At 33.0% G+C, this 12,614-nt stretch overlaps 1 protein-coding gene across 1 annotated transcript in view; it reads left to right on the top strand.

Moving 5' to 3' along the window:
* The window catches only part of LOC101858105 (SCY1-like protein 2), a 33,777-nt gene extending 33,582 nt beyond the window's left edge, over nt 1-195 (top strand). Inside the window, exon 18 of the mRNA XM_035969667.1 lies at nt 145-195. Within this exon, the coding sequence (XP_035825560.1) occupies nt 145-195 (51 nt within the window). The remainder of the gene's footprint in view (nt 1-144) is intronic.
* Nucleotides 196-12,614: the final 12,419 nt, after the last annotated feature.

The raw sequence follows: 12,614 nt of genomic DNA, 5'->3' as shown, positions 1-12,614 counted from the left end.
ACTGTAGATGATGGTGATATCTTTCCTTGTTGGACTGTGTAGATGACAGGGACTGTAGATGATGGTGATATCTTTCCTTGTTGGACTGTGTAGATGACGGGGACTGTAGATGATGGTGATATCTTTCCTTGTTGGACTGTGTAGATGACGGGGACTGTAGATGACGCTGATGTCTTTCCTTGTTGGACTGTGTAGATGACAATGATAAGTAGAAGACGATGATAAAGAGATGACGATGATTGTGAGTAGATGACGGATGACGATGACTGCGTAGATGTAGGTGATGGTGACTGAGTAGATGACGATGTCTGAATTAGATGACAATGTCTGATTAGATGAAGATAACTGAGTAGTTAATGATATCTATGAAGATAACAGTGTCTGAGTAGATAACGGTAATAAAATAATATCTTTGTGTCTTGTGTTGTGATTTTTTTCTGAATTGATTTTTACATCACTGGTCCACACGGTCAGTACAACTTGATACAAATGTCGTTCAAACTGGTTGAAGGGTGAGAGCAGGCCTACTCATATATAAATCTGTGAAAGTAAGTGTCTGGGTGGTGAATGGAAACAATCATGCAATAGAAATGTGTGGTGTATATTGGATTGGTAATAAATGGAACTGTCTATTACAATCATGGAATAGAAATGTTTGGTGTCTTTTATATTGTCTTGGTAATGATTGGAAATGTCTATTTAGATCACATGATAGCAATATTTGGTGTATACATTGTCTGGGTAATGAATGGAAATGTCTGTTAAAATCATGTGATTGAAATGTTTGATGTGTATCTTATTGGGAATGAATGGAAATGTCTTTTACAATCGTGTAATAGAAGTGTTTAGTGTCTATATTATGTGGGTATTGAATGAAAATGTCTATTACGATCATGTAATTGAAGTGTTTAGTGTCTATATTATGTGGGTATTGAATGAAAATGTCTATTACGATCATGTAATTGAAGTGTTCGGTGACTATATTATTTGGGTAATGAATGGAAATGTCTGAATGTCTGTTACGATCATTTGATACAAGTTTTTGGTGTCAAGGTATCTCCCTGACCCCTGCCCGTAAACATTCCTTTTTTTAATTTTTTAGTTTTAGGATTCTGGGAAATTCCAATTTTTGTCATATATATGTATATGAATGTTGACAGTTTTATGTCAGGAATGAGAGTGCCATAGTAAATGTCTGTGCTCACATGTCTACGTGGTTATTGTCTGTCGTAAAGAAATGATTCCCCCTGTCCTTCATAAGCTTTTAACGTTATTTTTTATTATAGTTGTTCTGTGCCTATGTCTGGATGAAAATAGTCTGTGTGTGTGTGTGTGCGTGCGTGCGTGCGTGTGTGTGTGTGTGTGTGTGTGTACGTGTGTGTGTGTGTGTGTGTGTGTGTATGTGCATAAATATATATTGCATGAGAAGAAAGGAAGTAGTAAGAAAGGTTTTGAAAATGGGTATTCCAAAGTAAAGCGCATTGAGCTACTTTTTCGGAAATGCGCTATATAAATGTTATATTTTATATTATTATTATTTTGTCCCCATGGTGTGTGCCGGCCGTATACGTGGTTATTGTCTGTCGTAAGGAAATGATTTCCCCTTGTCCCAGTGGTGTGTGCCGGCCGTATACGTGGTTATTGTCTGTCGTAAAGAAATGATTCCACCTTGTCCCAGTGGTGTGTGCCGGCCGTATACGTGGTTATTGTCTGTCGTAAAGAAATGATTTCCCCTTGTCCCAGTGGTGTGTGCCGGCCGTATACGTGGTTATTGTGTCGTAAAGAAATGATTCCCCCTTGTCCCAGTGGTGTGTGCCGGCCGTATACGTGGTTATTGTCTGTCGTAAAGAAATGATTCCCCCCTTGTCCCAGTGGTGTGTGCCGGCTGTATGTGTTCCAGTAGGATAGAAAATGCCGTAAAACCAGAACTTGGGCCCGTGTTGTGTTGTGAACAATTTTGTGAACTCCTGTAACTGTAAGCATTTAATCAGTGGGCTTCCTGTGTGTGTGTAGATATGTGTGAGTGAGTGGGAATGGGTGGGTGTGTACGTGCATGCGTGTGTGTGTGTGTACACGCGCATGCTTGAGTCTACTACTGCTGCATCTCGTGTTCTCTTCAGTCGGAATATTAGAGGGTGGTCGGAGGGTGTACAAAGAATTCTCATACATGACAAGTAGTTTGCTTTTTTTGCTATGAGAAAAAAACATTGTTATTTCCATAATTACCTTGCCATATGTCCAAAGTCTGTTACTTTACGGCTGTTTATATATATATATGAAATCATATGCGTAGAGGAAAGCGTGTGTTATTGTACAATGCTGGGTCGTATGACTGTGTTGTAGACAGATGTTCTTCCTGTATACGATACGTTCCTGTAACGTGCTGTATATGATACGTTCCTGTATTCGCTGTAGGCCTAAACATTTCTGTATATATGGCATTTTGCTATATACGACACATTCCTGTACAAGGCACGTTCCTGTATACGTCATGTAAAGAATAAACTTCCGTAAGCTAACTAAACGCCTTTTAAAAAAATTTTGGCGCCACAATTCTTTATTTGCTAAATCAAAAGCCTGATCAGTTACCATACTTGTGTGAAAAAAATCAAAATGAAACTGAATAGTTTTTGAATAAATTTGAATTCAAATTTCGAAAGAATGCTATTTTAGAATGGTTACACTAACAAAACACCTCTTTTTTTAAAACTGCTGTGAATTTTAAAAAGACGTTTTGTCAGCTTACGACTGTAAAGAGGAGCCACGGACAAAGCAACCCATGATCTGATGAGACAAATGTCAGCTGTAGTTGAATGATGATAAAACACGTCTATTACTTCTGTGTTCTGGTGCGGTTCAACATGAAAAGACCAAAAGTGACTGTTGCAAAAGCCTGACCCTGTGTAATTATTTATGGGCAGTGTCAAGGGAGGCAACTGCTCGTATGTATATATAAGCAAGCTCTTAAGGAGGGCACCATTTTGCTTCCCTAGAAAATTTTACAGTTTTATCTGCTCAGTACCTAGTTTTGAGAAATTTGACGTTAAAAAATGTTTAGTTTCACATGTCAAGCTTTTTCGAATGCAATTCTTTGAATGTCTTGATAACAACTCCGAATTCATAGCATACGGTTTTGATAGAGCAGATAGAACATTTGTGCCACGACACAGTGGAATCAGGCGCTCGTCAAATTTTGGGCATATGGAGTTATTGGTATCATCATAAAGGTTGTCAATGTTTATTTGCCTTGCTTTCAATTAAAAACAATATCAATTTATCTTGAATTTTAGAAGTCGAGATATTTGCGATTGACGGAGGTGGGGTCGCATGGTTTCAGAGGTATAATTAGTGAGAAAGTGGCTGTCAAAATTAAAATTTGTTGTTCCTTTGATGGACATTTTTCCATAAAATCCACACATAAAAATTTTTTTTCTCGAGACGTACAAGCTGTTGTGCCAGAAAACAAAAATTTGACAAAAATTTCCAAACTGGCCGAAAAATGTCGATTTCTTGGATTTCGATATTTTGACGAGCGCCTGATTTCACCACGATGCCTCACATTTAATTTCTGATCTGACTTCGTGGTCTTAGTAACTCGAAACAGGCAAAAATGTCGGGTAGAATTTTGTAATTGTGAGGTAGTGGGTGACTTGTTCTGTCCCTTTCCACTGGCCCAGGGAGCATGAACAATGTGACACTATTGTGACACGCTCTGAACAGATGATCCTATCACTACAGTAGAGGGAAATGTTCACGTCAGTTACAACAGAAATGTGTATTTTAACGTCAGAGAGAGAGAGAGAGGGGGGGGGGGGAGGGAGAGAGTGAGAGAGAGAGAGAGTGAGAGAGAGAGACAGAGAGAGAGAGAGAGATTAAGAAAAGTTGAAAGACATAATATATTTGATCAGCATTATCCTCTGCCAGTAGGCTAAATTTTATATGGGAGAGTGTGTGTGAGTCTGGGAGTTGGATGTGTGTGTGTATGCTTGTGTGTGAGTCTGTGTGTGTATGCTTGTGTGTTGTTGATGTTGTTGTTGCTGTAAAATGGCCTCACAATGTGCATTTTCTGTCCTTTGATTGGTCCGTTCAGTTGAGAGATAATCCTGTCCTTTGATTGGTTAGTTCAGTAGTAGTAGTAGTATAGGGTTTTAGTAGAGATATAATTATGTCCTTTGATTGGTTGGTTCAGTAGGGTGATAATTCTGTCCTTTGATTGGTTGGTTCAGTAGAGTGATAATTCTGCCCTTTGATTGGTTGGTTCAGTTGAGAGATAATTCTGTCCTTTGATTGGTTGGTTCAGTTGAGAGATAATTCTGTCCTTTGATTGGTTGGTTCAGTTGAGAGATAATTCTGTCCTTTGATTGGTTGGTTCAGTAGAGTGATAATTCCGCCGTGTACAGTGCTTAGAGAGCTTTCTGGGGATTGGGTGCTTTGAAAGTTCCTATATTATTATTTATTTTTGTTATTATTATAATTTATTTATTTTTACTATTATTATTATTTATTTATCTTCATTGTTATTATTATTACTTTTTTTTATTATATTTATTGTTATTATTATTATTATTTATTGTTATTATTATTTTTATTATTTATTTATTGTTATTATTATTTATTTATTTTTACTAGAATCTAGATATATCATTATTATTTATTTAATTTTATTATTATTATTATTATTAATTTATTTTTACTATTATTATTTATTTATCTTCCTTTTTATTATTATTACTTTTTTATTGCTATTAGTATTAGTATTATTATTATTTTTATTGTTATTATAATTATTATTTATTTTTATTTATTATTTTTATTATTTATTTATTGTTATTACTATTTATTTATTTTTACTATTATTTATTTATTATTATTATTTATTTTTGTTATTATTAGGCCTATTTATTTATTTTTACTATTATTATTAATCTTCATTGTTATTATTATTACTTTTTTTTATTGTTATTATTATTATTATTTTTATTGTTATTATAATTATTATTATTTTTTTATTTTTTTTAAATTATTTATTTATTGTTATTACTATTTATTTATTTTTACTAGAATCTAGATCTATCATTATTATTTATTTATTATTATTAATATTTATTTTTGCTATTATTAGGCCTATTTATTTATTTTTACTATTATTATTATATTTACTTTTACTATTATTATTATTATTTATTTCTTCTTATTATTATAAAAAATTTTACTGATATTTATTATTATGAATTTGTATTAATTTTTTTTTTTATTATTTATTTATTTATTTTTACAATTATTATTATTTATTTATTGTAATTTTTTATATTTTTTTATTATTATAGGTGGCGTCGGTAGCCTAGTGGTTAGGCTACCGGACTCGTAATCGTGAGATTGCGGGTTCGGGGGTTCGAGCCTCAGCTCGGTCCGACGTTGTGTCCTTGGGAAAGGCACTTTACACGAACTTCCCACTTGGCTCGGTCCTATCGGAGACGGACGTTAAACTAGGAGGTCTCGCCCCTTAAATAACCTAATAGTGTTGATAGGGGCGTTAAACCCATACCATTTCACCATTTTTTAAATATTATTATTAGGCCTATTTATTTATACTATTATTATTATAATTAATTGTACTATTATTATTATTATTTATTTTTACAATTATTATTTATTTATTTTTACTATTATTTATTTATTTTTATTATCATTATTTTAATTTTTTTTTCAAATATTTTTTATTTATTTTTACTATTTTTATTTTGTATTTATTTTTTATTATTAATTTATTTATTGTTATTATTATTCATTTTTACTATTATTATTTATTTATTTTTATTATAATTATTATTTATTTTTTCATTATTAGTATTTATTTTTAATTCTATTATTATTATCATTATTATTATTTATTTTTAGCCTATTATTATTTTTTATTTATTTTTAGTATTATTTTTTCTTTTTTAATTATTTATTTATTATTATTATTATTATTTATTTTTAGTATTATTTATTGATTATTTTTAATTTTATTATTATTATTATTATTTATTTTTAGCCTATAATATTTTTTTTTCATTTAATTATTCATTTAATATTAGTATTATTTATTTATTTATCTAACCAACATTGAGATTGAAGGTTTGGTTCGAAAGTTACATAATCTGTTAACCAGGTGTAAAAAAAAAAGGATCCACTTAACTTAGTTTATTAAAGGTAGGTGCTGCTGAAATTTCCTCCTCTTTAGATTCTCAATAAACACAATGTCTTTGGTTATCACTGTGTTCAGCATGTTCACTGGAAATGGTTAGATGTATATTTGGAATGTGATGACATCATCATTCATTGACCACTGAGATGTATATAATTATAATGTAACGGTTTCCTCAAAATTTTGGACATCGAAAAACCCTGTACTGTAAGGCCTTTCAATTTTTCAAGCAATTTCTGTGTTATTTGGAAAGATCATCAACTACTTCATTACAAAACTGACTGGCTGGGTGGGACGCCCACCTCCTAAATGATCTAAAGTGTTGAGGGGGGGATAAAAACACCCATTTTTTAAAAATAAATGTTTTTTTAATATGTAGGCTATTGTGTGTGCGCCTGGAGAAAGGTACCGAAAGTCGCCCCAGACCGTTTCGAGGTACCGGCTGATAATGACAAAAACCACTTTTTTGACCAAAATGTGTTTTCATTTTTAAAAATTATAGTGCCGCCATTTTTTAACAATGTGTTAAAACGGCTTTCATTGGTTTGACTTCTAAATGTTTTATCCTGAATTATTTTGATGGTAGGGTATTATAAAAATATAATAAAAACTGCTTTTAAAAGGTGTTAAAATCTATTCTTGAATCACGCTTTCTTTTTCCATGTTATGTTACCATTAAATTTTAATCATGATATTGATGTCAGCTGAATGCCTAATTGAAAATGAATTTTTCCATGTAAATACTTTAGAAACAATTGAATTATCGGGGGGGGGGTTCAAGTTTATATGTTTATATGTGTTCTAAACTTAAACGCTCATTTTCTCAAAATTAGATCTTTATACCTTACCTCGTAAAATGTGCAATATTTTAAAAACTACTCGAGATATCTCAAATATAAAAAAACCGCTGTGTTCAGCATTGAATTTCCTATAAGGTACAACCCCTAACTCAAAATGGTCAAAATCTGACTTTTGGTACTTTTCTTCAAGCATACACATATAAAATCACACACACACACACACACACACACACACACACACACACACACACACACACACACACACACACACACACACACACACACATATGTGAGATTTTGGAGTCTCCTCTCTTGTGTGTCATCTCTGTGGGGATTGCTGAATGATTGTCGGATGACTTGGGATTGATTTATATGTATGTATATATATTATATGAATATTATATTGATTTATTACGAACATTTTTATGCTTAATCAATATTATTGTGAATTAATTGTAATGCAATATTATTAGTTTGTTACAGTAGCACATCCAGGGAAAGGGTTACTCGCGCTCACGTTTCGCTGCTCCTGTGATTACGCAAATACCTTTGGTCTTATATATATATATATATATAAAATATATATATATCATGTATTGTATGACAATTGTGAAATAAATTTGTTTTTTCCTCGCTAACAACCCTGCCTACAGTATCTCTTTATTTATTTAGAGCTGTTAAAGATTATTTCTGTTGTGGCGAAGCCTGTCTTTTAAATATAATATCAAAGTACATTTATTGTCATTCATGGTTTGTTTTTTTCTTTTTTGTTTTTGTTTTTGGCAGGGGGTGGGGTGATGTTGGGGTTCTGGGTTTTTTAGGTTTTGGGGGGTTTGGGGGTTTTTTTTAACTAAAAATTAATTTTTGGGGCGAGGGGGATCGGGTTTTTTTATTAATTTTTTATTTTTTTTTTTGGGGGGGGGGGGGGTTTCTTTTTCTTTTTATTTTTATTTTTTTTGGCAGGGGGGTTGTGTTTTTTTGGGGGGGGGTTTGGGTTGTTGTTTTTTAAATACCATTTTAGCATTGTTGGGTTGTTCTACAGAGACAGTAACCTAGTGTGTGGGGATACAACAACAGAAGTCGCTGGTCTTACAACTGTGATTCTTGACTAATTGTGTAGCATCCTGGTAAAATCAAGCATCCGTCAAAATAATGAAATCCAAGAAAACTGCATTTTTCCTCTGGCTTGGATTTTTTGGGGGGGTCAAAATATGTGTGTGCCTAAAGAAAGGTACAAAAAGTCGCCACAGAGAATTTTGAGCTACAAGATGATTATAACAAAAAAATCAATTTTCTAACCAAAATGTGTTATCTTATTAAAAAAATGATAGTTCCACCATTTTTTAAGATTGTGTTAAAAGGGTTTTCAGTGATATGACTTCTAAATATATTTTATTTTGAATCATTTTGAGACTAAGGTATTATTTAAAGATATAACGAAAACTACTTTTAGACGATGTTAAAAAATCTATTCTTGAAGCATGTTTTCTCTTCCCCGCTATGTTTTACCATTGAATTCTAATGATGTTGATGTCAACTCAATGCCAAATTGGAAATGAATTTTCTATTTAAAAAATACATTAGAAACAATTGAATCATTGGGTTTTTTTCAAGTTTGTAAGTGTCCTAAACTTAAAAGCTAATTTTCACAAAATCTTCAATATCTCAAAAACTACTTGAGATTTCTCAAAAAATCAAACACCACTGTGTTCAGCATTAAATGTTCTATGAGGTACATCCCTTAACTCAAAATGGTCAAAATCCGACTTTTGGTACTTTTCTTTAGGCACACACACACAAGTTGTTTTATGGCTCAACGCCTACTTTAATCATTTGTAAAAATATTGGGTTTTTTATTTTACTGAAAAAAGTTGATTAAAGGCACAAAAATTGTAAAAATTTTTTTAAAAATTTTGGGAGGGTTAACATCTTTTACGTCCATTTAAAAACACATTTTTGTGTGATTTCTCAAGGAGTCTCAAGTTATGGAACCTACTAAACTTTGGTGGCCATTTTCTCGATAATTTTACCTCTGAAACCAGGTGACCCCCACCTTTTTCAAATCAAACTATCTCGACTTTTTTATCTCAAGATAGTAAAAAAAAAATGTGTACCTTTACTCAATGTTTTTCAGTAAAAATCACACAAAAATGTGTTTTTAAATGGACGTATAAGATGCTAACCTAAAAAAAAAAAAAAATCTGAAAAAAATTGCCCACTGCCAAAAAAATGCCGATTTCTTTTATTTCATTATTTTGACAAGCGCCTGATTTCACCACGACGCCTCACATATATATATATATATATATATAGAAAGTGAGTTGTTGTTATCCATCCAGATATATATGCAAAGTGAGAGAAAAAAAAAGGGCTGGGCGATCAGATATGATATTCTTTATTTGCAAAAAGACGTGAAATGTGAGGGAAGTCCTTGTCCGAAGCAGGAGTTCCTCTCTCGGTTCTTGAAAAACATCCAAAAAGAACATCGTAATTGTATAAACAGCAACGTTTCATGATATAATATAGCTTAATAAATGTTCTTTGAAGAATAAAGTAAGAAAGATTGATTATGTATATTATTGGTATTATATTTATATCATATCAGGCAGAGGTGTGTAGAAGAGAGAAGCCATCTATGTCAAGTACATTTTTCCAAAGGAAAAAATATATAATGGAGGGTAAGAAAAAAATTTTAAAAACAGATTTTGCAGAACTGTTTTTCTTAAAAATGGTTGTAAATAGAACTTTCTATCAAAGCAAGGATTATGTCAGAATTGGTGTAAAATAAGTCGTAGTGGTAATTCAGACACGTACAATACACAGACGGGTAAAAATACATAGACAGATAATTCAAGACATACAATACATAAACGGGTAATTCCGGACATAATACAATACATAAACGGGTAATTCAAGACATATTACCATACATAGACGGGTAATTCAGGAGCAGATAATTCAAGACATACTCCATAGACATGAGCCAAAAAACAGCAAACCGCAGCATCAGCAACGGCAGTCACACAAGACACCGCCACACTGGACACTGTCACTTGACACACTGTCACACGCCACATACAACACAACACCCAAGATGGGAACATCAACTCCAAAAAAACTCTCGCCAGTTATGTCAGAAAAGTATCGTAACAATAACCATACAGTAGGAATATACAGCACATCGTATACATATTATATATATATATCATTTAGATGAAAAAACGTCATTAAGTATAAAGGCATATCACCAAGCACTTCTGTGGTAGACTGGTTCCTGCAGGGGGGAAGGAAAGAAGGAAAGAGAAATAGATTCAAATAATATCTTCCATTGGCGAAGGAAGGAAGGAAGGAGAAATAGATTCGAATAATATCTTCTCAAAACTGTAGTTTCAAACACGTAGAAACCACTTGGACTATCACACCTATAAAAAGTTCTCACAAAAATAACCAGCAACAAAAATAAAATCACCAGATGATTCCGGGTTTTTTTTTGGCAATTTAATGACAAGGCAAGCTGTTTGTTTAATGGGAGAAGCACATTGACAAAATAATGGTGAATTAGTGCTGGGGACAAGTGAGACACACAGACAGAAAAATAGAAAAGGAAAAAATAACAAAGTAAGACCTACCAGTGGCACCCTCCAACAACCTTCAAAGGCATGTTGTGACAATCCCAGCCGTTCAAAGTTGGCAAGACTTTCATTCTTCTCTAGCCAGAACCCCAAGCCACAAGTGTTACCATGGTTACCATCTTTTACCCTAGTACCGTATTTTGCTTGCTCAAGGCAAAGCTACAAAAGTTCCCATTACAACCGAACTTATTGTACCTTCTTGATATTGTACAAGCTGATTGTACAGCCGACCCTCTTTTTGCCTACAGCGGGCTTAGAATAAATCCCCAAGTCCAATCTCTCATATTGTAAAGTAAAACAGATAACAGACCTTCGGACAAAAATGCTCAGCTATAACAGTGGTCCACCGATCAACAAAATTCTAAAACATATATATATATATATGTGTGTGTGTGTGCCTGGAGAAAGGTCCCAGTAGTTGAAAATTTGGGATATATTGAAATAAAGGCATATTATTCTTTTCACAAATTCAATGCTGGGCTCACTGATTTTTAAAACGTCCCAATATCTTGAGTAGTTTTAAAGATATATGCCACATTTTGTAACACAGGGATAAATACAAAGTTTGCAGAAAAACCCAATGTCAAGCACACTTTAAACCTTAGGTTAAGTACAATATATTGCAAAAATTAAAATTAAAATACTTTAAGACTTAAAATATAAAATCCTTTCAATAATAGGTTATTAAGAAATGGTTCATAGTGCGTTTTCTGATGGAACGAAATTTTTCACCAGCAACGACTTTTTTGTCCTTTTCGCTCCACTGCTCAAAAATAGCTTTGCCGACAACTGGGAACTTTCTTCAGGAACACACACACACACACATATATGTATAATATATGTATAATATATGTATAATATATGAGAGGCATGCTGACAAAAATGAGTTACTTCTCCCAATCCATAAATCGATATATTGGCCAAAAATCGACATTAGGGTCAAATTTGTAGATTTTCTATTGATGTCAAATTCTTTAAGTACAACATATCTTTTATTACTTCATACTTATAAATTGTAAAAATTTCACCTATAAGCGTGATGTATCTATTTCCTTAGGGCTCGAATCCGAGAAGTATCTCATTTTGTCAGCACGCTTCACAATGTAGGCACAAGTCCCAACCCACAGCATCCAGCAGCAGACACACACACACACACACTGATGGACCGACAGATCAGAGTGGACACAACACACAAGACTCATCCAAACCGGTACATCCACTGGACGCGCAGTCAGAAAAATCCAGAACAAACATGAGGCAGCGTGATGAAATTAGGGGCTCGTCAAAATCATCAAATTGAAGAAACTGGTACTTTTACGCAGGTTTGGGAAGTTTTTTTAGAATTTTTGTTTTTTGGCTCAACACCTTTCATGCCCATTAAAGAACAAATTTCTGTGTGGATTTTTCTGAAAAATGTCAATTAAAGGCATACAAAATGTAAATGTTCTGTTTCCACGGACTCTCAAGCTAAGGAAATATAACAAAACTTGGACGACTATTTTCTCTAATTTTACCTCTGAGATCAGACTGCACTCATATATGACCTTATGCAGTTGCGAGCGCTGTAAAACCTTACTAAAACTAAAACTGAGACCACACAATCCCCACCTCCTTCAATCACAAATATCTCTATTTGCATTCAAGATAAAAGGATATTTTTTTCATTGAAATTCAGACAAATGAAAAAGCTTTATTAAGACGATACCAGTAACTTCACATGCCCAAAAATTGACGAGCGCCTGATTCCACCGCGTCGTGACACAAATATGTCTTGTCAAAAAAGTTGATAAATAAGTACAGAGACAGCAGTATAAAAGTATAAACAAAAATCTTTCCAATGATTGTATTCTGTTATAGTATATATCATGTCATTCCCAGCAGTTCAACTTTTTGATCAGGAAAAAAAAAAAAAGATTTATAAAAAAAGAACAAAATAAAGAGTTCAAAAACCAAAACAACAAAAACGGCTTGAGGGGAGCGGAGGAGGAGGGG

Source organism: Aplysia californica, unplaced genomic scaffold (assembly GCF_000002075.1).
Source record: "Aplysia californica isolate F4 #8 unplaced genomic scaffold, AplCal3.0 scaffold00167, whole genome shotgun sequence".
Taxonomy (NCBI): domain Eukaryota; kingdom Metazoa; phylum Mollusca; class Gastropoda; order Aplysiida; family Aplysiidae; genus Aplysia; species Aplysia californica.
Note: the sequence above shows the minus strand (reverse complement) of the source record. Positions and strands in the feature narration are given on the sequence as shown.